At 40.2% G+C, this 27,559-nt stretch overlaps 2 protein-coding genes across 7 annotated transcripts in view; one reads left to right on the top strand and one right to left on the bottom strand.

Moving 5' to 3' along the window:
- Hecw (Hecw ubiquitin protein ligase) overlaps nucleotides 1-27,559 on the top strand; it is an 84,212-nt gene that overhangs the window by 6,234 nt on the left and 50,419 nt on the right. For 3 of the 6 annotated variants that reach the window (XM_066295879.1, XM_066295878.1, XM_066295880.1), the window contains exons 2-8: nucleotides 19,207-19,305; nucleotides 21,498-21,824; nucleotides 23,021-23,224; nucleotides 23,533-23,827; nucleotides 24,065-24,277; nucleotides 24,623-24,900; nucleotides 25,022-25,204. In XM_066295879.1, the coding sequence (XP_066151976.1) occupies nucleotides 19,207-19,305; nucleotides 21,498-21,824; nucleotides 23,021-23,224; nucleotides 23,533-23,827; nucleotides 24,065-24,277; nucleotides 24,623-24,900; nucleotides 25,022-25,204 (1,599 nt within the window). Of the gene's footprint in view, nucleotides 1-5,050; nucleotides 5,407-19,206; nucleotides 19,306-21,009; nucleotides 21,244-21,497; nucleotides 21,825-23,020; nucleotides 23,225-23,532; nucleotides 23,828-24,064; nucleotides 24,278-24,622; nucleotides 24,901-25,021; nucleotides 25,205-27,559 lie in introns of those variants that run through there. The other 3 variants (XM_066295882.1, XM_066295881.1, XM_066295883.1) reach the window with 2 other exon arrangements.
- On the bottom strand, nucleotides 25,316-27,505 carry LOC136346605 (uncharacterized). Its single transcript, XM_066295921.1, has 3 exons — nucleotides 27,386-27,505; nucleotides 25,891-26,194; nucleotides 25,316-25,654 (listed from the first exon to the last, which is right to left on the bottom strand). Exons 1-3 carry the CDS (start codon nucleotides 27,412-27,414, stop codon nucleotides 25,478-25,480), a joined length of 510 nt encoding a protein of 169 aa, XP_066152018.1. The 5' UTR covers nucleotides 27,415-27,505; the 3' UTR covers nucleotides 25,316-25,477.

The raw sequence follows: 27,559 nt of genomic DNA, 5'->3' as shown, positions 1-27,559 counted from the left end.
ATCCTTAATTTAGTTCGAGTATAGTAATTTTGGAAACAGCTAGGCACAAACACTTGCATATCCATTATATCGGATTTTATGTGTTGAAAATTAATTAATCGAAAAGAAGTGAATTGACACAGTTGGTATTATAGGTAGTTCGATAACAATTCGAAGTTTTCCCAACGAGACTCGGCGGCGTGGACAATAACGGATTTTGACACTTTTGCTAGAGCGTTAAAGCCAAAGGTTATAACGCACGCATCGCGTTCGCTCACCTGCAGCCAACCTGCGGCAAAGTGGCATATAAAATGAAACTAAAATAAAAATCCGTTTAATTTATAAGAAAAATCAAACCATAAAGTTTTTGAAACACTTTGAGAAAAACTCAATTCGTCCCGCAATTACTTAGTCGAAATCCGCTAAATTTGAAAGCGGCATTTCATTGAACTGCAAATTACGCAACATTCCATTGATTTAATCGGCCATCTAGCTCTTCAAATAACGGAGATCTTCACGTGTACACTCCGAAGTGATGAAAAAAGCATTAGAGGGCCAAGTCAGTGGCAAACCAGGTTTTTGAAGAGTCGACACTATTGAGAAACGCGTTGCAAGTGAGTAACTCTTCATGGTCATAACACATTTATTACTGTTTTGCTTCATCAGTATCATCAGGATTTTGATTATTTTTAAAATTGAGCTTATTCGATCCATCTATTTTTGGCCAATGCCACATTTAGGCTTTCGGGCAGTTCAACACATTATCCGATTAGAGTTGCACTATTTGGCCAACCACGCTAGCTGTGCATAAACCATTGACAACGGCATGGATCGTATAAAAAATCCTATATTTCATGCCCGCTCGTCCACTTTTGGCCTACACTGCACATTACACCATTTAGGCACTAATATAATTATCATTTGCAGTGCTATTTGCTTTAGCGGGGACCGTACTTTGCATATTTTCTATTGCCCCTTCTCACCGGTCGGTCAGTTTCCCCAAGTCGTTGCCTTTACTCATCAATGACCTTATGATAAACCAACAAGTGGTTCGATTTCGGTTAAGTGAGCTTGTATAACGATTTTCACCGCAGGTTGGTGACAAAAAAAAATCACGATTTCTATTCATTCATTAATATGGCGAGAATGAAAGTCTGATCGAACTGGTTTGCGGTCGCCGAGCGTACTATTTCGTCGTAATACTTACCCGTTTCATTCAATGAAAGGCATTCATTCATTCACCGGAGTTCTCAGCTTGATACAGCTGGTTTACCTTCGGCAAAAAATTGTTGCTTAAAGCCTTTAAAAAAAATAAATAAATAAATAAAAAAATCAGCCACCGACATTACGCCCTTTTATGGAATACAGCTCTGTTCAGATGAAAATCGAAATGACAATAACCTCTTCTCGATGTCGTGATTTAAAAGATAACCCGAATAACGAAGAATGGACAATAAGGGCCCGTGTGTGATTGTCAAGGGTCGTTCCAGGTACAAGATCCCATTTGAATTGCGAATGCCCTAGCCAGGTGGTCCGCCCAAAAACAATGACCGATCGAAATCGAGACAAGACAGACGTTCCGGGAATGTTCATCCTGAATTATTTAGTTTTTCTTTCGCCCTCTGTCTCACATGGATGGGCAGACGTTTCTGACAACCGTCTACCTGTTATTCTATTATGATGTGTAATAAGCGACTGTTCTGAAGATGTTGTGGATGTTACGTACCATGTCCCCCAAATAATTGCTTTATTCCTCTCTCCAATGGGGAAAAACGGCAAAACGTTGAACAAAATAAAAAGCAACACGTACGTTCGTTTAATTTATTTTTAATCACCGTCCGAGAGCGTTAAGCCAGAGTCTCACGTGTCCGATATCTGAAAAATCACATTCCTAGTTGACTTTGATGTTAAACGTTTGCCATCTCCGGAACGAAGCTTTAATACACGTTTAATGGTCTCACGATGCTCTCAAATCCCAGGTCATCTGTTATCATCAATTTATATTTAAGTTGCTTCCCTCGTTTTAGACTCAGATGACTCGTTACGATGTTAAATTGGATTTTCTCAAGTTGACTAGAAGTGATACTTTTCGGATGTCGGAGTTTGAACGGCTTAACACTATCCTTCTCCCATGGGGATTTCCATGTTCATTTAACCCTTCAAGGTGGCCAATGTAAATCCGGTGAGTATGTAGTGTAAGTCAGCGCTACCCATTCCAAAATGTCTTATACCGTCACCCGTCTTTGCGGTAGGTAGTTCATACCTTCTTAAACTGTCACAGCGTGAGTGGTTTGTACGGATTGGTTGATTCTCGTGCCTTCTGAAAGAGTTTTCGAAATATCGCCTTCGTGAGATTCTGAAAACTCACCCTGTATGGAAAATAAATCATAATGTAACACACACACACACTTAGTAATGATACGCCTCGAGAGGAAGTGAAGTGCTTAGCCGCTGCGAAATTGAAGAAAAAAAAACTGAATTTGCATTAAGGCAAATTATAGGATAATTCCTCCTGCAGCTTGTAGCTCTCATAGTGTCCACGTTACATGGTGGAACCTCGGATGGAACACTTTATATATTATTCATTAACGATTCTTCGTATTTGCAATTCAATGAAGTTTGTTTCAAATTTAGTTCGTTTGTAGATGCCGGTATTACCAAATAGGCCACTCGGTTGATTTGTTTTAAATATCTCCGGAAGTGCTTAACCATAATAACAACAGTGGTAAAATGGATTAGTAATTCTACATTATTAAACGCTCATGTGAGCCGATTTTGCACAAAATGTGCATTAGGCGCGTTTTTTTCGGTCAGCATATCGTACAATGCACTGTGCTGTTAGGGTATTCGGCTGGATTAGAGGTTACGTTGGTGGATTTAACCGGCGAATTAAAGCGCAGCATTAGCAATTTTTTTTTAAATAACGAAGTACTACAAGGCAACATTTTAGTATTCTAGAATGCAAGCGCGTGTCACTATCTAGAAGGAGGAAGTGAAGCGGTTTTCTCCATATTCAAGCTTACATTACGATGCTTTACTCGGGTAATGTGACCCCTTTAGTCGAGTTGAATCACTGAATATACTGGGTGTTTCGTAAACATGCCGATAAACTTTCAGGGGATGTAAAGCTCATGAAAACAAGTATTTGGAATGAATAGCTAGGTCCGAAGTCGCTTCGGTTCCAAGGTACAGGGTGTTTAATTTTTCATTAATTTTTTTTTTATATTTCAAGACCGGTTTGGGATACGGACATAAAATTCGGGACACGCTATGGCGGGACGAACGTGCACGTCCTTGAGCGGGCAGAATATTTTCATTTGCACTAGTGGCGCCCGTGCGGCCGTTTAATGGAACGTTTTTGATGAACAAAATGGCACCCCACTGACTTTTCTAATACGAATGTTTCTCCATAACATTCCACTAATTCTTGATAAAAGGGGCCTCTTAGTGTTTTGTTGCTCAAGTAGCCGTTTTCAATAAAAAAAATTACTACTTTCCATTCACGTGCCTACCGAAAAACCGGAATGAGTTTCCAAGTGTGATTTTTTTTAATCATCTACGAGAAATGAATTTAATTTCACTTTAGTAGAGGTGGGGGATGTGAAGACGAACGATTTTGGGCCCCTATCCCAAACCGTTTTTGAAATTAAAAGACAAATTAAACACCCAGTATCTCGCAAACGAAGTGATTTCGGACTCAACTTTACTCGTTCTAAATACTAGTTTTTATGAGCGCCACGTCCCCGAAAAGGGCGTCGGTATGTTTTCAAAACACCCCGTATATTCATCATAGAAAAGCCTCTTGACTAAACGCCAGGGTGCGTCCTTGATGACTCGACTGTTCCTACATCTCGCCTCGCGTACCCGTTGGAAGCAGCGAAAGTAGTAACTTTATTTATAAATGTCGGGAGTGTGTATACAGGCCCCTGCGCTCGGCTTCGGCATTCCAATTTAATCTGATCAGATCGAAGCTCTGAGGCTGGCTCAGCTGAACTTTCTCCCGATTTCTGAACTTCTACGTTCGCCGGTTATACACGGTGGTCCGCTCTTACCGACGCCCCGACAGACGTACGAAAGAATTGAATTTTGTCGCCAATCGTTTTTCCTGCGTCACGAGTGGTCCTATCTCCATGATATTCGGAAAATTAAAGTCGTTTTCTTCAGAAACCTCCTCTGTTTCGAAGATACGTCAATGACTTTCGATATCGGCGTTGATTATTCAAGTGGCACATCCTCGAAAGCATGTCATATCCGCCTCGAGGATGCTGCTTATGCACATGTTCCGACTTCCGGCCTCCTTATTCAGTTGCTAATAAAATTAAATATCTTCTAGAACAAAATACCACTGCGTTGTAGGTTAACATTTATCCTTTTTAATTGGCTGCATTTTTTTGGCAGATTGTAGAAGATCTAAGCTGACCAGCACGGCTAATACTTCTTCATGTAATGTCCATAAGTCGTTAAAGAGTAGGCCACCTTGTATTTCTGGGCAGAATACGACTAAAAACAATGGAACTGCCATATGGCATGGATCACTCTGTATTCACTATTTCACAATGTCACCCAATAAGAGATCGAACGTAATTAAGATGGGCGACACGTTCTGGCGTTAAGTAGATACGCTTTTTCTTGGTACTGGTAAATATCAACAATATTCCATATGGTTGTCACGTTCGGTTTGTGGAAATAAGGAATGATTACTTAATTATGGCCGCCCGATTTCCGTTCAAATTTAAGGTCGAAATCGATTCGATGTTCGTTAGTTGATGGTTTTACTACTGGGTTGATTAACGGCCGGTACTGTTAACGGTAACCGCACTCCCATACTTTCGCACATGCTTCCGCTCTAAGACAGTGCTAGGATAAAAATACGAAATATATTTTAGTGTTAGTGTTAACACGTTGCTAGACCTACCGAAAACCCACCCAGAAGTCCCGCAGACGGAGCAATGCTTCGCAAGCTTCACCGCGTTTTCACTCCTCCCAGAATGGCTTGGTGACACTCGTGTCTGTTGATTCTGTTCGAAATTTTACAATTTGCGTATTGTTCTCTGCGAAAGTTCGTTTTCAGGTGACTCCTTAAGGGCACCCCATATCGTATCTGACTCGAAGTGGTATCGGTCCTCCCACTGCCAGAGCCAAGGATCTTCCAATTCTAACAGGCAGCAGGCCGATGATCCCTCCAGAAGACACTCCAATTATGATTCGTTGTTTTGAGGGCGTTTTACGGATTATAGAGAACACTCCTTCCGTCAGCAATTCTCCAATGTTCGGTTTACAGTCTTTTATCTCGACATCTCTAGTAAACTTGGTTTTGTCCGGCTTGCAGAGGAGGGACTTTCTTATGGATCGAGAAGTTCGTGTTTGAGTGACGTGTGGTGCTTCAAATGTGCTGACTTTTTCATGACGAAACGTGATGTAGAAAAGGTAAAGTGTAAAATCATGTCCAGGCGTTATTAATAAACGTAGGATCAGCAGGCATGACTTTTGTTCATCCCATCCCGACTTAATTGAATAGAATTGGTTAATCACAGGTGATCATCTGCCGGTTATGGAGCAACATCCGGAAGTAGCAATTTGCATGACAAGTACACGCCTCTAGCCAGATTTTGAAAAAAAATATATATATGTGAACCACGTAATACTTCGTCCTGTCCATTGTTACGACAAACAATCGCTGGAGAACAGCGGAACTTTAACCGGATTTACTACCGTATTTTTGTGGTAACAATAGGTCAAGAACGCGGTTATTCATACTCGTTCCTTCAGGCGGTACTGAACGTTTTGCTTGCGCCGCTATTGTAGTTCTCAAAAAACGAATTATAGCAACGTTGTTATGATAGTTTTGGGTCAGGCCGCAATAAGTCACGTGACAAGCCGGTAATGCTATTCTTGCACCGTTTTCATCGGTAGGTATTTCCATGACGAGAATCCCATAACCAGATCATTAAGATTTAAGCCGGCTAGTTATGTTCACTATGTTGCCGCGAAGCACATTAACATTCCTCCTTCTTCATGATTTACGAGTACCGTGGTACCGCAAGTTTTAATCTTCATCCAGGTTAGTAACTAATCAATAACGTTCTTTAAAACAGTATAAATCCCTTGACCGTTCCGGAATCAACCTCGGGCCAGCCTTTCTGTAAGCCATCCAATTAGCGCTGGATTTTTCTTCGAGGTCCGGACGTGCAACCGGGATTTTCGATATTTCGACGTACATAATGAATGCATTACTGGCAAAACAAAGGTCATAAGAGCACCAACGAACTTCTGACGAGTGCCAGCAATGTGCGAGGATCGGGCTTAGCCGAACCAAGCTTAAGTCGCGATTATACAACCGGGCCTAACCGATCCTGACTAATTTCTAATACTGAACTAACTGTAAACTGAACTGTAAGTTGTTTATAGTAACGTAAACAAATGCGACACGGGTGGCTTGCACCGCTTCCAGCAACTGCGCCTTGCAGGACACTCCGTTGCGCCTCCTGTTTTGCAATACGTTGCACGTGCTCAAAAGGCCTTCTTATGCACTTACACTGTAATGTGCTGTCCGTTTGACGCACGTAATCGTCCTGTTGGGAATTATTTAATGGGACTCTGTCCTGAAAGGCCGCGGCCCAGTGCAAAGCTAAACGCGAAGCTTGCAGCGAACTTAAGGATTTATGGAAGTTTCGAACGACGCGGCCTGAACGTTATCAAAACTGCAAACGAGAGAAACAAGCTGAAGCTGATGGTGATGATCTCAGGACCGAAACGCCGCAAGTCAAAGCTGATCGCACCAATGGATACCTCGCAAAAGGGCGTCCCGGCCGCATTCTTTTCAAATGATCATTTCGAAAGACCATTAAGTCTCCTCCCCAGCATTTCCATTTAACCATATTTTTACTTGTTGTTCTCAACGCGCCCGCAGTGGTAGCGCCAACTCGGGCCACACTGTACGTCTCTTAATAGGAGTGTTCTTTATCCTATAAGCAATTCCAAGCAAATGCATCGATCACAAATTGCAAGGTCAAGAACTTGACCCATTTATAAAAAAAAATGAGGGGAGATGTAGGTAAACACTCAGGCGAGTCCAGATGTCTCATCGGCCTGAATGTTTGTGCAAACAACTTTTTATGACAAGTTCCGTTTCCTCATTTCGTACACGCATAACGCTTGAGTCAGGTTCAATAAAATGATGGCGGAGGCCTGGGACGCACACATTGGTGCGAGCTTCAAACTCTTCTTCTTGTATCCAACATTTACACTGTGCCCACCAGGGATATTCGACTTTGGTAATTTATGTGTAGAACATCTTAAAAAAAAATTTATATACCTATTAAACCGACATCAATAAGAAGGAACGAGTGGGCGTGCATACTTAACGCATTGATAGTGGGCATGAATAATTGCCGAACCAATGATAAGTCAGGTTCTGGGTCCTTATGTGGATATCAAAGAGGCAATAAACTGTTTCGTGGTCGTAAATCTCCTACGAAAATTTATGTCCGCATGCCGAGGTTGCGAAAATGCGATTAGCGCGACATTTCGCATCGGATTTTCGACCTTTCATAGTGCCGTTTGGCTGTAATGACAAAGACAGGGCCATTTTAAGGGAAAACGACTGTTGTTTTCAGAATTATTTTAAAATTTGATTTTTTACGCGGCTCGTTCGTGGAATCGACTTGTGCTTCCCCGAACCTCGTTCAACCCCCGTCGATAGTGCGGCCAGACTCGGCAAATGTATGAATTTCCGAAGGCGTAACTTGAGCCCGAACCGAACATTTCATCTCGATATACGGGGTGTCAGAGTTTCGATGCCTTAGCATCGTTACCTCTGTCACCGTAAGAAATAGAAAGTTCCAATAATAGAACTCGGACCGTCCGATGGTCGCAAAACTAATTGATCGGGCAAAATTAATGTGCAACGTGCAAAAGTTCAATATCGAAATGGTGCAGACAGCAAACGTTTCATGTGAGCTTACTCAAGGCAACCTCGCGTGAAAAACGTCATTGCTCAGTAATTGGGGAGAGGAATTTCAGAGGATTTTGCACAGGTTAGGAGCTCGCTCTTAGTTTTTTCTAACATTTTTTCCTCGACCCTGAAGACGATACAGACGCGGTAGCGGCCGAAAGCAGGTAAACAGAATTTTTCAATTAAATCGTGCATACGTTAATCGATCCGTTTCCTATACACGCATGTTAGTTGTCGCAAAACGCGTTAGAAGAAATAATAAACAGATGTTGATAAAGTTACTTTATTGTCAATGAAGAAATAGATCCTTGGAATTCACCTGGTCCAAAGTGGCGAGACGTGGCAAGAACAGTAGAGTTTACTTTAAATTCCTAATATATCAGAAAAATATTAATGCAATTTGCATTTGGTTTAGTCTGCAACACGCCTCGTGGGGTGAAAGTCTTCACCGATTTGAAAGGGCGGATCATCAACGCTTGTAGTAAGGGTGAACGGCAGGTTTAAGTCGCACGCAGGTTCGGTGTTAAAAAAGGCACCATTTGAGCTCCGGTAGAAAGATATCAAAGACCTGGATCGGTTAGGCCGAAGCCACAAACTGGACGATCCAGGAAGTTAAACAGAAGAGATGAGCGGAAGATAAACGTCATTCGTTCGAAAAATCAATTCGTGCTTTCTGAGAAAATTCGATCTGAACTAGAAGTTTTCGCGTCCCCAACAATTGTAGGACGAAGATTAGTCGAAGAGAAATGATTTGCGCGTAGGTCGGCAAAAGTCCACTCCTCGGTAGGAAAAGTCGGAAGGGCCGAACGGAAGTCGCTGGACAACGTATTCGTTGGCTCAAACGGGACCGGGAACGAGCTTGCCGGAGCGATTAATCCAAATTCAGTTTGTTTAATTCCGATTTCATTCGATACCTTAGACGTCCCACTGGTCAGCGATCAAACCCGAGATGCACCAGACCCACGGTTGAGCATGGAGGAAAATCGGAAATGACACGGGGATGTTTTAGCGGATTAGGTATCGGTCCACTACGTAGAAAAAACGAAATCGCGGATAGATTTGTGGACGGGGACGTACTTCAGAATTTTATGTTGCCGCATGCTGAAGCCCATCCACCCTTAAGATTCCATTTTCAACACGACAACGACCCCAAACATTCCTCAAAGTTAGCTAAACGACTTTTTGAAGAAGGAAAAGTGCCGATTTTGAAGCGGCCCTCCCGGTCTCCCGATCTGAATCCCATAGACAAATTGTCGCAAATTGTCAATCAAGGATTGAGAGATGAAGTGATTCAACTACTGAAATACAATGAAAGTGGCAAAATATTGATGCAGCGAAATTAAACAAATTGATTGAATCAATGCCGCGTCGATATCGGGCAGTCGTTGGCAATAACGGGTACTTTACCGAACGTTAGTTCGTTGGAAAAGGTCCTAATTGATTTTTGAAATAATTTGAGGGAAATTCTTATGTGTTTATTATTTCTTATAGCGCATTTTGCGGCAAATAACATGCGTGCATGGGAAATGCATGATTTAATTGGAAAATTCCGTTTGTCCGTCTACCTCTGGCCACAACCGTAGATCGTCGGAACGTTAGCATAAGTTTTTCGTCCGCGGCCCTCAGCGAAGGGCGAATATTGTTCTTCGTAGGATTTGTCCGAGATTATCGTGCAATTCCACCGTTCCAACAACCCTTACTTCTACATGAGGCGTATTCTCAAATGGAACGAAAGAAAAAAAACCATCAAGTCTTAAATACAATACAAAGTAGAAACGGCCATAATGGGCAACATCCGGAATGAAGACCGTAATATTACCTCTTTCCGGTTCTCATGCATTTTGTTTGAAATTATTATTGGTATATTGTGGACATTTTTCGCGAATAACGCCCACCTTATTAGGACCGAAATCGTCGAGTTGTTTGTTATGTAAAGAGAGCATTCGCCATATGTGCCTCCCTGTTGTAGTAGGTAGGCAGGATGGAGAAAACTGTAGGTGGTACTCGGGTCTTTCTCCGATGATATGAGATCAACAGGTTGAATGTCGCGTACGACACCTCTGCATTACCACGTTTTGTGCGGCTGGTATGGCAAATATTTGTGAAGTATTGATTCGTTAAGTATATGGACACTGGTGTCGATATGCTAATGCCTATGGGATTTACTCGAGAGTTCCGTTCATTTGAAATGTTAATTCTGAGAGAGATAAAGGACTCTTCAGCGGACAGTTAGTGTCTTCTACAACTGCACAGGATGTTTGAAATTATTATCGAATCCGATGTGACAAAATATCGGATTTAAACCTAAAATCAACACCCTCTGCAGGGAACTGTTTATTATTATGTCTGGTTTATAGTTTCGTAGTGATCTCGCAGTGAATCACGGCAGGAAGCGCGTTTTTCCTCTCGATGGTTCCACTAAGGATACGGCGCAGCTATTAAAAGTTTGCCGTGCCACGATCTTAGGAGATCCGTATCCTGCCCCGATAAAATATCGAGAGGAAGCAGGAAGTATGCCTTTATAATTTTGCGGTTTGTGATGTAGACAAAATTAGCCACATCGTTTTCTTGGGTCTATTCCGAGGCCGATAGTGAGCTCCTGATCGTGTTCTAAATTTCAATCGTCTTCTTACAGCCGTTCGGCCCCCCGGTCTCAAAACAGACATCTAACATGAAAAATCTCATGGTAATTAAGTGCCCCTGTGCTCAGAGAACTAGCAACGAATCTTACATCAGATGCGATTGCTCGTATGTGATGTCTTCAATTCGCACGCGAGATTAGTTCTGATAACTGCCGCTCCCCATATAGGGCGTTTCCGAATAACGGGGTCGAACTTCTAGGGATTGTTCGTTTTAAGGCAGTCATGTGCAGAAATGCGTTTTACCGACCTCTGGTACGTTTTACTTTAATTTGTTAAAATTACAACAGTCATTCGGGAAGTATTCGAATTTCACATTCAGCGTTCGGACGGTTGGTTCGGACAACGTTGGATCGGCGGAAGTGGTCCAGTTCGGCGGTTCTTTGGGTCACCCGCTATAACATCTTTAGATTTTTTACTGTGGGGAAGTGTTGCGTCCCAGGTTTGTGAAACGTCAATGGAAACAGAGCAAGACCTGATTGCGTGAATCACTGGCATTTGAAGTCGTCCAAAACGATCATCGGAGTTTAAGCCAAGTCCGCAGAAACCGTGTACGTCGTTTAAACAGGTGCGATGAAGCGCAAGGACGACACCTTGGACGATCACTGTAGTGCTATTTTGTATAAATAAATTAAAATGAAACGTGCTGAATCTCCATAGAAACACTTTTTCACATGTCTCTCTTAATCCATGATGAGGCCACGGCGTCTTAAGAACATTTGCGGATACGGGTTCTTACACTCGGATGTCTTTTATTGTTGCACAACCCCTAGAAGCTTGATCCCATACTTCTGAAACACCCCGTACGGGGCGTTGTGTGTAATCTTATTAACAACCAAGTGACATTATCTCATTGTCTTATTATCGTTGCATTCGCGGAACCACATTGTGTTGCCGTAAAACTAATTTTTCGGCGATCGCGACGTTTCGACTTTAAAAGCCATCTTTAGGTTTTCGCATATTTTTTGTTTGCTAATGAAATTTAAAGGGTAATATGTATTTTCTCTCGAACCAACCTTCAAACAGTTGCACCAGCAGGTGCTCAAAACGTAATGCTGATTCGCCGACTGATCCACTTATAGACATGGCAATTGCTGAAATTTCCTTTAAAATTTATCACTGCACGTTTAAACTAATCCTTCTTTCTGAAGGCCTCTCAATGACCCGCCATTAGAGTTCTTGAACGTCGCGAAACGCAACAAATTCTTCTTAGGCCATGAGGCCTGCTTTAAAAATTTTCTTCAGTCTTCATCAAGCCACGAGCTTTCCTCAAATCGTCCGTATCGCGATTGTTGCCAGCGATACAAAATGGGGCCATAAGCATGACACGTCCGTCCCACTCAACTCCCATTCATTAATATTCTTTAAGTTTTATTGTCACTTTAAAGCCCCCCCTAAGAGCGTTAGTTGATAAACGAAAAGGTGTCCCATTATCTGGACGAAGATCGGCCTGAACGAGGCACAAGAACACGACACTTCCTTTCGGACAGTCTATTAACATTTAAATTTTATTGTGATCCGTCCACGTCCAGCCGAGTATTCCGGCAGTGTGGTTCTAACGAGGTGTAAAATTACCTTAATCTCTTTCCCATCGTGTCAAAATGTCAATTAGGGCCGGTGATAAGTGGGCAGTCAACGGCGGACACGGGCGTGGCCTTCGTCAGGTCGTGTTACATTATTATATTGGAAGTTGTGTCATATTCGGACATGTGTAGTAAAGTATTTACGTAGGTATTTGCGAAAAATATAAATCGTGGAAACCCCCGTGGGAGGAGAAATTATGCGTCCTTAAATTTGGGGTCAAAGCTAGTACTATGCGGTTAATGGGGCTAGCACCGGTTTATGTCAATTTTCGGTTGCAGTAGCAGAAAGATACCAATTCAACCTTCCTAAAATTACAATGTTGCCCAAACACACTTAATTAACACCGTTCTCACGTGGTGTTGGCAACCGTCCTTAATAAATCTACATTGTCTTAAATCGGAACGCGCTTTTTGTGTAGTAGAAAGTACCAGTAAGACACCATGAATGAATGATATAACTAGCTGCAAAACTGCAGATGTGTAAGAAATTCATTGTCTAAGTTTCCAAAGTGGGAAATATAATAGTTCATTCATCGTACAATAAAGGCCAATCAGAAACAAGAAAGAAATGACGTCATAGTGTGTTGAACTGCAGTATGAAAACTCGTATGTATACCTGTAATAGGTGTCAATTGAGAATTATATTCAATACTTTACAGTAGTGGAAGGAATCGTGGGCGAGTACCATTCCCAGAATGAAATTCGAATACAACATTGATTTACAATAATGGTGTAAACTTCCTGCGTAAGACGAAATATTTGTTTAAAACCGTTTATTGCAAGATCCGAAAATAGACATGAGAAATATACGATATGAGAAAAAATAGAGCGAAAAATATTGCATTAACGTAGGATGTGCCTCGAAATACAGGATCGATCTATTTGGTCTTTCCAAGCTAAACAACAACGTAACGTAAACAACGACCGAGAATGAATCTAAAGCGGACAACTTAATTTCCAGAACTGGTTGCGGTTGCATGGTTGCAGTGAGCGATGCTGTTTGCATTTGGAGATCACGATTTCGCGCGAATCACTGCACATAATTACCTGTCGCTAATTGAAGTCGAGTCGTAAAATTTTACGGTACAAAAGGCCAGAACCATACTTTTAATGGAACGAACATCCGGTGGACTGGCCGCGGGATATCCAATTAAAGTTTGGGGTCGCCAGTCACTTTTCGAGATAAGAATTGAGCAACCCATTTCTGAGGTCTCGCAGGGTCTAAGAAATAGAATGGAGATCAGAGAATTTATATTTTGCCTTACTCGGCCGACTTTCCAATTAGGGCCTTTTTTTCGAAGTGAACTTTATCCAACATTATTGACTGCAGTTTCATGAGTGTATTGAGTTCGTTTTCATGTAAATTAAAAAAAAAAAAAAATTCTAGGCTAACAAACTTCTCCCCGTCTTGCTTCAGCATTCTTAAAATAGCATACGACCATTAGCTATTCTAAACTTCTGTTTCCAGATATTTGCATGATGAATTCACGAAGTTCTTTAACTGTTTCATTATGTGGTGCACACTGCGACGGCGCGTCCATGGTCCGACCAAAACTGCTGAGCACCGTTGAGCGAGAAAGCAAAAGCGCATGGGGGTTAAACGGTGCCGTTTCCACGGTCGCCTAGAATGTGCGAAAACGAATCTCGATAAAAAAACTACATACCGTAACCGTATTGCAAGAAATTGGTACCTTCAATTTTGGGGTTTTCTCGGGGTAAAAATATAGTGAAGCATCACCCCTCGCCGGACACCTCGATGTTCGCTTCGCCATTTATCTCGCCATTAATTGAACATCGCCACTGATGAACATCGTGAAAAAGTCGCCGTTTATCTTAGTTTATTTGTCTAGTTTCTTACAAAGAGAGAAGTAGTAAAAATGCTGTTGGGCTCAGATTGGCTTAATGTGGCGGCCATTATTAATTATTCTGTGCTTAAGTCGAATTTGGTCTGGCTCTTCGAGCAGTAGCACACATTTCGTTTTTCCATGCTCAATGTACGTTTGGTCTCGCCGTCAGAACGAACATATGGGGTACTGCTGATTAAACGTGAAGTGCGTTCTCGCCTTACGGAGGGAGTGGGGTGGTTAAGACAACCAATCACAGAGCGAGTTCCAAGCACTCCGCCGCTGGAAAACAAAAGTTAATTTCTCCATTTTATGGCGGTGTGAGGGGCGACGTTTCACTATGTTTTTACTCTTAGTTATCTAGTTATTTACTTAAAGTTTGCTTTGTTTAGTCGATTTCATACGCACATCATATGCATATTCCGATAAATAAGTATTCAACTTTATTTACATGCATCGCGAAAGAGGACGTTAAAGGGAGATAAGTAGGGCACTTGATTTTTTGCCAATTATCTTAAGGGTTTCACTTTCAATGTGGGCAAAACCAATTTAAATACGTAGGCGGTCACGTGAAACTTAATCACAAGCTGCGAGATCGGCCAGTTTTGGTATGCTTCAAAACCTTTTTTGCATAAGCACCCATCAGCAGCAATAAATCCGACTGTTTAAGCAGTTAAACCTCTAAAGGCTGCAACCTTCCACATTTCGACACCTCCGCGTCCACCCTTATACTCCGACGAACAATTCTATTCGACTTTCTAAAGGATTTATCCCTATTTGCTATTCTCCTTACCAACCCTAACGTGATAGTTGTTAAGTCGCTCTCCTTTCTCAAGAACCAGATGTTTTCTCTTCGAACGGAAGGAACGAGCTTTATTGTTACCTGCTGGCCGTAAAAATTAAATCGGATGTCCTATATCCGGTACTAACGAATTTCGGCATATATTACTGCTGAACTGTAAGGGAGGAAGTAAAAGGGAAAAGGGACGAGCGAAGCCCAAATGGAATTATTGATTTACAGGGAGTTCTGATTGCCTGTGGTGCAATTGAAATCTTTCAAATGGTAAGAGTTACGTTAGGAAATTGGTGAAAATTAGAAATGTGTATGGAGGAATTTTTCGGGCCCTTCAGCACACACTTCTTGTTGTTGCCACATTGCTCTAAACCGTGGCACGCCGCTGACCATTCATTTCTGTTCAATTTAGAAACCCTTATGTTTAGAATCATTTTTTTTGCACCACGTCAACTGGATGCTGTGCCCTATTATCAAATTTGGATAACTAATTAGTGGATTAAAATGGGGCTGTTCCATCTCGTATTTTTGTAAATAATTTTTAAACGTCGACATTACTTGCCCTAGACGCACAGTGTCTCGAAAACTAAGCGTGCAGTCTATTTTTTTATCCTAAGTTTGCCTACGCCTCACTCGCTATATTATGGAAAGAGGATGTGGCCTTAATTTTAAATATATCGTTTATTATTTGGTAAAGTAAAAGTATACATTCCTATCTCGATTTTACTTAAAAGCCACCATTCACGACCTAACGCATCAGTACGGTTTCTTTGAATGCGACGTATCGAACAACGTTTGATCGTGTGTGCCCGCCTAACGCAGAATCGTACAACTGAAAACTGAAGTCGTACGATATTTTCAGCCAGGTGCAGTACCCACTGCAATTTATTACCGGTTTAATTCCTGGTTTGATACGTCAATTATCTGGATTGATATGTGAATATTGTCACATCTTTTGGGCAATCAATCTTACAATTACCACTGCTCTAGATTTTAAAGTTTTTTTTTTCTTTTTTGGATTTGACACGCACGCACGTACTGCAGCTGTCGCCAACAGAAATCTTAGTGGTTCGAAATTCTAATTACAATATTCATGTCATGTTTGGAAATCTCTCTGCAGCATTCTTGACCAGAACTTTTTTCATTCACCCGTTACTATGGCTCTCGACCATGACAGATCGGACTTTAATTTATCACCCTCCTGCTTTTCACTTTACCAAAAGTAATTGGAAACATAACGTAGGTTTTGGCGCGAAGATCAGCTCTGGAGTGGTTCTGTCATGATATGATCCACTTCGTTCTCTCCAAAAGCTCCTTAGTTTGTTGCATCTCAGGAAAACTTACTCAAACGTACGTTCAGATACCTACTTCAACGTAAAGGAAAGGAGTCAAAAGTTGTCCTTTTTTGCAGAATTGACGAGCCGCAATGGTTTACCCATGACCGAAACGTCGATCCATCAGCTTTTGTTGTACTTCAGTACACGGACCAGGCTGTAGGTCTGCAGGTTAAATTCCCTAATTTCGTTAGACGCTCGGCATACACAATCAAAGTGCACTCAATTTCATTGTCGCAACACGAAGTTTCACATTTTCGTCACCAATATCACTACTTGTGACGCGTTGACTCAGTCTTTTTGTTTGCCATCTACCCACCTTGAACCGGCTTCCTGGGGATTTGTCACCATCACATATCTTTTTTCTGAAGAAAGGGATAAACAAAAATGTCCCTTATGTATACAGGGTGATTCTTGCGACATTTTCATTATAAACTTTTGGACTTATAACTATTTTTAACTTTTTATATTTTGAAGGCCATACTGCTTCCGGTTATACCGGCAGTCAAGATCAACTTCCTTATTTCAAATGGAGCAACTGGAACATTTTTGCATTTTTTAAATCTAGGAATTGACCAGATTAAATTCTTATTAGATATGCCTGTACCTAAGCCTAACAGTTTCGAAGGTGTTTTGGTTTAAAAGAAAAATATTTCTCAAACACCATTTCTTCAAAATGCAAAATTCTCAGCTATTATTGAAGCTGATTTTATGAAAATTTGTTGACAAGTTGACCACAGTAGGTTAAGTTATTGAGAAAAGTTTTTATAAATATTATACTGGGTGTCTAAAAAATAATGTGAAATTTAAAGAACTTTGAAAGCAAAAAAGTCACTTATTTTAAATGGAACGCCCCGTATATTTTTACATGTTAAAGTTCAAAATTTCATTCTGAATCGATTTTTTAATCTTAAACAATAATAACTCCAAATATTTTAGCTGGCTTTGAAAAGATTAGAAGTTAAAAAGTTTTTAATAAAATTGTTACGTGAATCGTCCAGCATACTTGGTCAAGGGTAAACAGATGTATTGGAAAACATTTTGCTTGGAATATTCGGCAAAATTTAAAATTACTGGGCCAAAGTAGAGAAAAAAAACAGACTTCACGTTTCTATGGAAGAAAATAAAGTTCGCTACTTTTGGTAAAAATTGTGCGCTAAAGAAAGTTCCATAAAATTACATGATTTTTCTGCTTGCCCTGTATAATTTTCCTCTAAACCCTCCGGCACGTCGAAGAAGTGATCGAAGAAGGGATCTGCCTGTGATCGTCTTACTTAATTGAAAAGCTGAAAAAAATGTTTCTTAAGGGTCAATTTAATATTTGGTGTATATTTTTAACTTGGAGAATAACATATTATTTTAAGAAGGAAAACTGCTTTCTAACGGTTTCCGAGGCGTCGTTAATCAACTACCTCGCTCCGTCGCTCTTTGGGATATCTACAATACCGTACCATATTCATGCCTTTACGTCAATACTACACAAGCTGTTATTCTCGGAGTATATTCAGCTGCTTTCAAATCCGTCGATAGGATCACAGATTTTGATAATGCTATTTTGACGCCGGTCCTGCCCAATTTCCGGTATGGTACCTGCTAATATGTATTCCATGACCGGAAGGATATTAATTTATCAATGGAATGCGGTTCATTCCGAAAAGCGACCGTTGATGATCGGATGCGAAACGTGCGTGACGATGGTTTCGTTCACGCTTTTCGTATTCGAAGTATTCATTGAGTCACGCGCCGATTTTATAGTATGGCCCTCCCTGGGCCTACCCAAAAGTGGACCTGGTAGAGAGGAGTGACTCAACGATACTGGTAGAGGTGTGAGCGTCTTATTTTCGAGGGTGTCAGAGCGCGTGTCGGAAGAGATTTCTGTTAGATTAGTTCGAGAATTAGGTTCCTCGGTTAAGTCACGGAAGTACCACTTTGCAAGACTACTTGTTCTGTGAGCGAAAAGCGGTAGGTCCATAGGAACCATTACTTCGACACGCGGAAAATCTTCAATAAGACAACCAGTCGGATGTCCTGGCGACCGGGTGGTGCGGGATCCCCCGAAGCGTTTACCCACTAGAAACCTCTGGATTCCTGCTGGCCCGACCTGCGATGACTCGAGACTGTCCCTGGAAGCGATAATCATTGGCGTAGAAGAAGCGTGTCTGTTTTGGATTAGTTGTTTGCCCTCTCGTGTCCAGTTGTTAGTTCCTCTTTGTTTCGCTTCTATAAATTCATTCTTTTCCCTGGAACTTTATTGCGGTTTTGGGTGGGTGGGTTTGTTTGTGTGGTGGGTTTTTTATGTTCTCTTTACGTTTTGTTCCGTTCCGATAAAAAAAAAAAAAAAACTTTAATCTCGTACGAGCGTAGCCTCCTTCATCGCAGCGCTATCATCATCCGTTTTCATATGCGATTCCACGTGTCGACTTAGTTAGTCTACAAACCTGCTTCTACTTTCAAGTTCACTTTTACCTGGTCTCGTATTCTGCACCTATCTCTACATAAAACATAAATTAATTAATGCCACCGCGGCAAGTAATTAATGGGGCCTGTCTCAGCCCTCGGTAGTAGCGCAAAGCGAATTTCCTCTATTAATTATTTATACACTTCATATGCAGCCTTGACTCATAACATTATCTAATTCAAATCATTTGACATTTTTCTAGAAAAAATTTATTTCCAATTACCAGTGGTCGTAAAGTGTTTTTACTCCCGTAGATTTATTTTGAATTATTTTCTAATATCTTTGAAAGTAAAAGTCTAAAGTGCGCCACAGATCCGCATTCTACCGTTTATGGTGAATAAGTTCGTATGTAGCATTAAGTTGTGAATAAATTAAAATTCGTTTAAGGATTTAATTTATAGTCACTGTGGACAAATTAAGTAATTGTTTGTACTGGTTGTGACTAAAAAATAGATTGATTGGCTGATTGGTATGCCGAATTAGAACTGTTGATGTATATCAACGTATTTAAATTTTAATCATTTCTACACGGGCACTGTCTCAGAATCTTCAGCTGTGATCAACGCCCTAGCAATAACGATCGTTACTAGCATCTTTAGTGAAATATATATTTTTTTCGCAGATAGCGCAAGTGTTGATGAAATCCTTTCTAAACAACTGGTTCGTGGGGACCGACAAGATACTATGTGGCTTTTAGACATCTCGAGACAAGTCAATCCTGGTAAGCAGGCCTTTAAAATAAGTTTTCAGTAAGTCTAGGTCAACTCTTGTAGGACCGGGAACGATTTTATAACACATTTTCGTCAATATCTCAGGTTGGAGGAGTAATAACGAATTTCGGTTGTAGTCATTTCATTCACCCCATGTGCATGCACGCAGTTTAAGCTGCTATCGCGTTCCATTCGATGGAGAGAAATTGTATTTTTCTGAAAAACGCCAGAAGGATAAAAGCTGGATAGATCTTGGATTTCCTTCGCAGTCTTTTGGAGTCCTTTAGAACGATACACTTTCTGCCGGGAGCAAACTCAAACTCGGTGGTTATGGGTTACAGCTAACGGTCAGCTTCAACGAACTAAATGTCAGGAATTTACAAAGTGACTGTTTGATTACGTGATATCCTTTTTCGGATATAACGAACGCGTTTATAACGAATAATCGGTTTTACCGAACGCTGTACGAGGACAAAGTTGCCGGTCCGATCGGTTGTAACTTAACAGAATTAATGTCCATTAAAAGGACCATCCTAAAGGACTATTAGTTGGAGGGTATTTTTAGGTCGGGACGATCCCGACACCGGGGAATCCCTATGTACACCCCCGTATGTATATTGAACCACAGTTGATTGAACGCGATTTTGAACCGCATTAGCTGCACTTCGTAAGTATAGGATGTTAAGACTTGAGTGATCTTCAAACGCGTCGCTGCCTATTTGGCCTTGTAATGCGCATATGTCGAGGTTTAGTTCACACCCCTAATCAACTACCCTTCAAATGGACGCAGTTAGCGTTAACCAAGGCAAACAGAATAAATGTACATATTACATTAACAAGAATCGCATGTAACGAACATGCTACAGCGAACAAAATCTCTGGTTCCCTCGTGTTCATTATAACCGAGTTCTGCTTGGGTTATCTCTTCTCTGCGTTCTGCCTTTTTCTATTCGCAAATTTCCAGGTTAGTTCAGGTTAGTTCTTTCCAGGTTGCAATTTTTACAACTTTTACATTCATTTCTGTCCCTTCGTCACTTCTACTCTTTTTGCTATGACAGCCCTGATAGTTCCGAAAGGACCAGCGACGTTAAACGTAATTTAAAACTTGGTCGTCCAAATTTAACGAGAGAAAGGACGCTTGTGAAGCAGACGCACTTACGCACCCGTAGAAAGCGATATTGCAGCTACCCCGTCCAAAAACGAGTAAATGTTTTATTCATTTTTGCATACGTTGGCATTGCTTCACATTTCAAAATCAACCGAATTCTCTGTTTCCAAAATCAAATTTATGGCAAAATGGAGAGAACGATGGACTTTCCTCAAATTTTTGCGGGTTGTGCAATCGGCGGACACGTTCGTTGTTGCACCTGGGCGAGTAATTTCAATCAAATCTTGAATTTATTCGTTCACAACTTTGGACTTTTTAATTTTGTTGCTGCGACTAGGTGATTGACTATTTATACCGGTACAAACACCTAATGGGTGCAAGTGGAAATTACAGCTTAATTTGTTGATTCAGTCTAACCTTATGATCAATTTAGTTTTTCTATTTCCAGTTAAAGTTAAATTTGTTGATAAGTACAGGTGTGTAACCTCATAAATTTTTATTTTTTATAAATTCTCATGAACGTAACCGTGAACGTTAAACGTTGATGGTTACACTTTGGCCGATGGCCTAAAAAATATTTTAAAATGTACCAGTAAGCGTCCACGTTTTAGTTGATTGTTGACGGCTAAATGTAGGAACGTTATTGAAAACTGTACTATTTTTCCATCACCAAGTGTAAAATATTAAAAGTGTATGTGTGCAATTTCATAAGAGTTCCTTAAACTTGCTTTCTTCTACTTAAAAAGTATACTGAGTTGCTTTGTTTTTAACTCAGCATGTTAGTCTCCTGTTTTGATCATGGTGTCCAATGCACAGGGTACTAGAAATTGACGCGAAGAAGGTACGTGTTGGGGAGCTCCCTCAGAAAGGCTCTAAAATTTTTCAGTACTCACAACTCATTCGATAAGTGTCGCCCGGATCTCAGTCAATGCGCCCTTTTTTAGAAGGTTAATCTTTGAGACCCTTCTTCGAAAACAATGATTTGCTAATGACAATGAAGACTTTTCCAGATTTGATATTTTCCGATTTTTTTCCAATTTTATTCGTTGTAACTCCATAACGGAGACCATGTTTTCATACCATAAGTAATTCCAGACTGCGAGAAACTCCTTTGCTTCCGTTATTACGACTCCGCCACTCTGGAGTACCTCGCTCAATCGGATCCCTTCCACAAACTCAAACGTCTGGTGAAAAACAAGAAGAACAAATGCAACGGGATTGAAAACGATGCTTTCCAGGACGAGCACGAAGACGAACATCCCGAAGGGCAACACACAGTGTTTCCCATTAAAAATTCAAATTCCGTGGAAACTTTGGATTCATTTAGGACTTCGGCATCTATGGAGGATTTGGGCCCTACTAGAGAGACTTGTTTAGGAGCTAAGAAGAAGTCGCTTACTAATGGCTTTAACACAATAGGAGGTAAAACATTTATTTGGACGCCCGAGTATTTTCTTTGAATCACTATCATTGAAAGTACATAGTTGGCTTGAATTTGAAATTGTATTTTTACAGTTATACTAGGTGTATGTATCAAGAGGAACTACAATACTACAACATATAAATCGATGCAATATGGCGACGTTACTACTTAAATTTAAAGCTGTCCGCAGAACAATGTACCATTTGTTTTCAATACAATTTAGTTCAACTTTGATTTGAAATGGTAATGTCTGTTTTGTATCATGGTTTTTACACCGGGTATTGCATTGTCCTGAGGGTGATTATAGTTTAGGGTCAATACGTCCACCTATTATTACACACTACATCTAGTATTTGTTGCTCTTGATCTATAGGTACTAAACTAATTTAATTCAAATGCCTGCCAATATTTTCTTAAAATATACAGGGTGTCTCAAAACTATGGGATCAAACTTCTGGGGATTGTACGGTGCAGCAGTAGAAGAAATTCGAGGTGAAGAGTCCACGTCTGGAGTTGTCTCCCGAACTGACACCTTTAGATATCTTTCTGTGGCGACGTGTAAAGACTTTGATTTATGAAACGCCAGTGGAAACAACAAGATCTAATACCAGGAATCCCTGCAGCAGTTGAAGTTGTTGAAAACGATTCTCAAATTTTTAACCATGTGCATCGTTCAAATAGGCACAACGAACTTCAAGGACGACATTTTGAACAATTATTGTAATATTATTTTATACAAATAAATTAAAATTAACCGTACTCGAACTCGATAAAACCATTTTTGCACGTAACTCTCTTTAACTATGATAAGGCCGTAACGCTTTAAGGAGGCACTAGCGGCCACTGGTTCTTGTATTCAGATGACTTCTACCATTTCTCTTAACAACTTCTAGAAGATTGGTCCCATAGTTTTGAAACACGTTGTATAATATACCACACGAGTGTTATTATCAAAGCTAAATCACGGGGAAAATGCTGTATAATCAATTCAAGGGATAATTGACTGCGTATTACACACAGAAAACTAATCGCGTCCTTATGGAAAATATGAGTTATTACGTCCAACCTATTGGTATATTAGGGAACATTCTAGATTGCAGTTAGTTATTAGGTTAGTGTTGGTAACCATTCTGGATGTATCAGGTATTCAAAGTAATTTCTATATCTTTAAGTAAAGTTGTTGACTCCATTATAGGTACAAAAAAGAAAATCCGTTCTAAAGCTGGAAAATCTCCCAGCAGAGAATATTTACAAATATGGAATGCCCATAGTTCTTCATCACCGGAAGATGAGAATAAGACTCTGGAAAGCACGCTTTCAATGGATGTTGGAGATGAGAATGCCCCACCTTTACCTCCTAGGGCGATGCATAGGCCATTGGAACGATCACATGCCCTAGGTAGGTTTTACACGTGGTACCAAAATATTTCAACAATACGTAGCGAAATGTGCAGTGAAATAAGACGAGCATTTACATTGGATTGACAAAAATATTCCCTAAATATTTAAACAATTTGTTACGATTTAGGTGAGGCTCTGTTATGCAACAAACTTCTTACTCTCACTAATAAATTAACAAAATACTAATTTATTTAAGCTCCGCGAACTTTGCAACATGAATAATGGTAAATTTTGATAAAAAAAATGTTTACCAGCTAGATTGCCTTCAATTGTCTTCCTATACAAACTTACTCTCATATATTCTAGGTTCTGCATTTAGTCCACCTTCGGTAGAACGCCAAACGAAACCCAAGCAACACCTAACGCTGGAAGATAGTTTCAGTTTCGATATCATCGACACGGATGAAGAGTACAAATCCGCCTCCGAGTTGTCCGAAGGTGATGCTGGTTCCTGTTCATCCTCGTCTCAGAAGATAAAGTGCATGTTTGTTGATCCCACCGAAAAGCTCATCGGATGCGACAACTATCTAACTACAGTACTCAGCAAAAGTTTAGAATCTAGTCCTGCGAATGCTCACAACGCGTTAGAAAGTAAAGACAGGTGAGTGCTTGAATAATGTTAATTTCTTGATTTTTAGAGCTTTTCTTGTCGAATTGTTTGTCTGTTTTTTCTATTTGTTCCTTCCTATGGAAAATATCTCTCGACTAAAAATGTATAGACATCGATGTTTGGGGGACGACACACTCAATTTAAGTCTGGTTTGAACGGACGTTGAAATATACATACTTATGCATTTGAATTTTTCTGAAAATACATTCGTACTATTCTTTTACTCAGCCATAGTTCGACGCAATCCGCTCAAAGTAGCAGCGCATCCAATGACGAGGTGGACGGCGTTCTGGAATGCGAAAGTGATAGCAATTTAGCCAGTAAACCCCATAAGCCGTTATTTAGAGTAGGGTCACTGCAGAAACCTGATAGCGAAACCGAGCTACCTGGAACTCCTCTGCATCAGTCCAAAACTAAACGGGAATCTAAAGAAATTGTCAGGTAAAAAATTTTTTTTGGACCGTGAATGAGAAAGAGAGAAAATGTACGTTAGCAAGCCCGAACGTGTGGAAGGAGGTTGTAATAAAACGCGATATCTTACACTACATATCTAGAAATATCTAATGTAGACCATTTGGGTATTAATATTTTTATAGTGTGTTTCTCTGGGCCTTGTAATGTTAGACAATCATAAACTTCGAATTTTGACGACCTTATGCAACAACTATATTTTTAAACAGTTGCTAATGAAATGTTGCAATTTTTGTTCTTCAACCTCGGTCCCCTTCCTTCAACTCCTGTCATTTAAAGCTCCATACTAAATAAATGAACATTTAATGTCTTTAGGCCCCACCCTAAAGCTTTGGCGAGAGTAGCGGGCATTTCAAACACCCTTCCGGTGTGCCCGCCAACGCCAACGCATCACTCCCGAAAACACCGAGGGTCAGGGGAACTCAGACCGCCCAGTTTGAAGTCTACGGACCCTCCGGATATTCCTTTGAGAACTGAGGACAGTTTGAGGCTGGTGGACGCCATTGAAAATAATTGCAGCGGCAACGACGCGTGCGCTAGTATAGAAACGCCTCAAATTGGCCTAATTGCCATGTCCGAGTTACGGAATAAAGGTTTGTACAAAAAACAACCTTTTCCGTAATTATTCTGGTTTAAATTGGTGGTTTCCAATTCGATCAATAAATAGTTCGGATGCGAATGCTTATTTTCTCACTATTACTTTCTTAACTTTAGCTGTGCCAAAACCTACTTTGCGGCCTAGATTATCCCCAGAAAATGGTGGCGAAGCAAGTGGAGGAGTGCCTCTTCCTTTACAAAGAGTAAGCACAACCAGATTGCCTTCGATTCCTGAAAGAACCCACCGATTGTTGACGCATGCGGAGGTGCCGGGGGAGCACGAGGAACCACTTCCACCATGTAAGTTTGAAATTAGGTGATTCATGTTATTTAAAATTTAAATTGCTGTTTTTTTTTTAATACAAAAATCCCAGTTTCGACTACCTATAAACTTGATTGGTATAAGCGGACTTAAGTCGTTTCGAGTTTATTTATTATTTACATAATTAATATCAACTTTGGCACGTGTGATAAACAATTTGCTTGCTAAATTGTAAAATTATCTTCAGTATTGTTGGTAGCTGGTGTAGTCAGAAGCCGAAACTCCATCAACCATTTTCGAAACCTTCACACTTAGGTACTCTTCTTTGAGGTTCCTGGTCTAAACTTGACTTGGCTCACGTTCGGCTTCGGCGTTTTTCCTCGAATGTTTCCAGTTAGGAGGAAATTTTTCATTGGAGAAGTTCTTGTGTGGGGGGGTTCTGGTGTGGAGGCTTGGGTTGAAGTATTATCCGCATTCGGAAGTTGGGTCTTCAAAATAAATGGTGATCATTGAAGTAAGAACAACCAAATGTTTTGAAAAGCACCAAAGATTTGACTGTTGTAGGCGCTTCAAAAATACACAAATTCATTGAAATTGCATAAAAATAGATCATCATTATCACAATTTCGCCGGTTTAGCCAGCGTTTTATGTGTTTGCGAAAGTTCTTTTTTGGAATTCTCGGGAAAACGAGAGGGTTCTGGCTTGCCTTTGTTGTATACTTACACTATTTCCCAGCCAGGGCAACTTTTTCAAAAATTTGTCTAACGGTGTATATGCGTACCAATTTTGTGAAGCCGGTGCGATGCGTCTTTTTCTATATTCACTCTCTAACCATTTCAATTTATTTTTCAAATCTTTAATATCAATATTCATCGTTTTCTCAATAGTTTTCCAAGCTTCGGCGTTATTATTATAGTCTCTATGATCCGGATTCCACAAGAGTTCCTGTTTCTCAAGAAGCCGGATAAACTGAAGGGTCGTTTCTTTTTTCCAAACTACTTTTTTGGGGGATCTTGAACTGGGGATGCTAAAATGATATATAGATATCACCAGTTGAAATGGGAACATAGGAATTGTACAAGTGGGAGAAAGAGCGCATAAGGTTTAATATACTTCCGACAAAGACCAACAAAGTGGGTTGCGAGGCTAGCGGCTGGCGTGGGCAGATTAATAGTTTTTTTGCATTTATTTACATTGCTGCTTTTTGCTCTTATATAAAAAAAAAACTTCACCATCATGAAGGTAACGAAATCTATATCAGTCTAAACATCAAAGTGAAAACGTCGGCCGAGCTGAGTCGACCCACTTTGTTGTTGGTCTTTGTCAAAGGTGTATTAAGCCTTATGCGGTCCTTCTCCCACTTACATAATCACTATGTTTCAACTTGAACTGGTGATACCTTCATGCTAGTTAGGGAAATAGCGGTAATCTAACTAGTAAATTCCATATTTGGCAAACAATATTTTTTAGCAGTAAAAAGAAATCACGTACTCTTACCTGGGAGTACAGGACGTTTCATTCAAATAAGTTTACTGATAGGAGTTTTTGAATCTCTTCCACTCAAATTTACCTATTTCACTGGAATAGTGCACATGATGAGCGAATCGCCTTAATTTTAAATGATTCAACGTGGGCTCGTGAATGCACAGAAAAAAGTATGGAAATGCCAATGATTTTAACCTGATGTGCTGAATAAAAACTTGGGAGCAGGATAAAAAAAATATTCTTGCACTTAATTTTTTTCATTAACACAGCTGGCAGCATCACCGAATCATTTATATTTTTATTTAAAGGATTATCGGTGCAAGGAAATATCAACGAACAGTTTGGGATAATGTTTATCAGAAATTTTAATCTTAACAGAAAATCATCCTTCACATAGATATTATTCACTTTGGGTGCGTCGTTATCTTGTTTGTATTTTATATCAAAGTTGGGACATTGGCAATACGTTCATATTAATTACCATGATTTGTTTTTGACCTTTTTTTCATGGGACGATATATACTTTGTTCACAGTTTAAGTCAATCAACAGCCCTGTCTTAGTGGTTGAGTGTTCACATTTTTGATTTCGTAACAGTTTTTTCAAGCAAACCCGATTTATAACTTGCAAAACCATGAAGAAATTTCAGGATAGTTTCTTGGATCCCAAAGTTTTCATGTTAGAGCGAATGCGAAAAGAAGTATTGTTTACTAGCATTATGTCGTTTAACTTACTTAATAGACGATGACTTCGTTTTACCCATTTTTAAAATGTATTTAAACACTATATTGGACTGAGGCGGATCACTTAAATAAAGTTATCATTATTGCAAATATGCAGAACTAAATTTATCTAATCTGTAAATGGATTTTAATTGAATTTTATCTTTTAGTATTAGTACAATAACA

The sequence above is a fragment of the Euwallacea fornicatus genome, chromosome 23 (assembly GCF_040115645.1).
Source record: "Euwallacea fornicatus isolate EFF26 chromosome 23, ASM4011564v1, whole genome shotgun sequence".
Classification (NCBI taxonomy): Eukaryota; Metazoa; Arthropoda; class Insecta; order Coleoptera; family Curculionidae; genus Euwallacea; species Euwallacea fornicatus.
The sequence above is the reverse complement of the archived record's forward strand: the minus strand, read 5'-3'. Positions and strand labels throughout refer to the sequence as shown.

What these genes read in the sequence shown, in the direction of transcription:
- LOC136346605 (XM_066295921.1), bottom strand. Translation starts at nt 27,414, where the DNA reads ATGGGTAAAACGAAGTCATCGTCTATTAA. An exon ending in ACGAAGTCATCGTCTATTAA is followed by an intron (nt 26,195 to 27,385) that starts GTAAGTTAAACG and finishes ATATCATTTTAG; the next exon opens with CATCCCCAGTTCAAGATCCC. An exon ending in TGCCCTGGCTGGGAAATAGT is followed by an intron (nt 25,655 to 25,890) that starts GTAAGTATACAA and finishes TTTATTTTGAAG; the next exon opens with ACCCAACTTCCGAATGCGGA.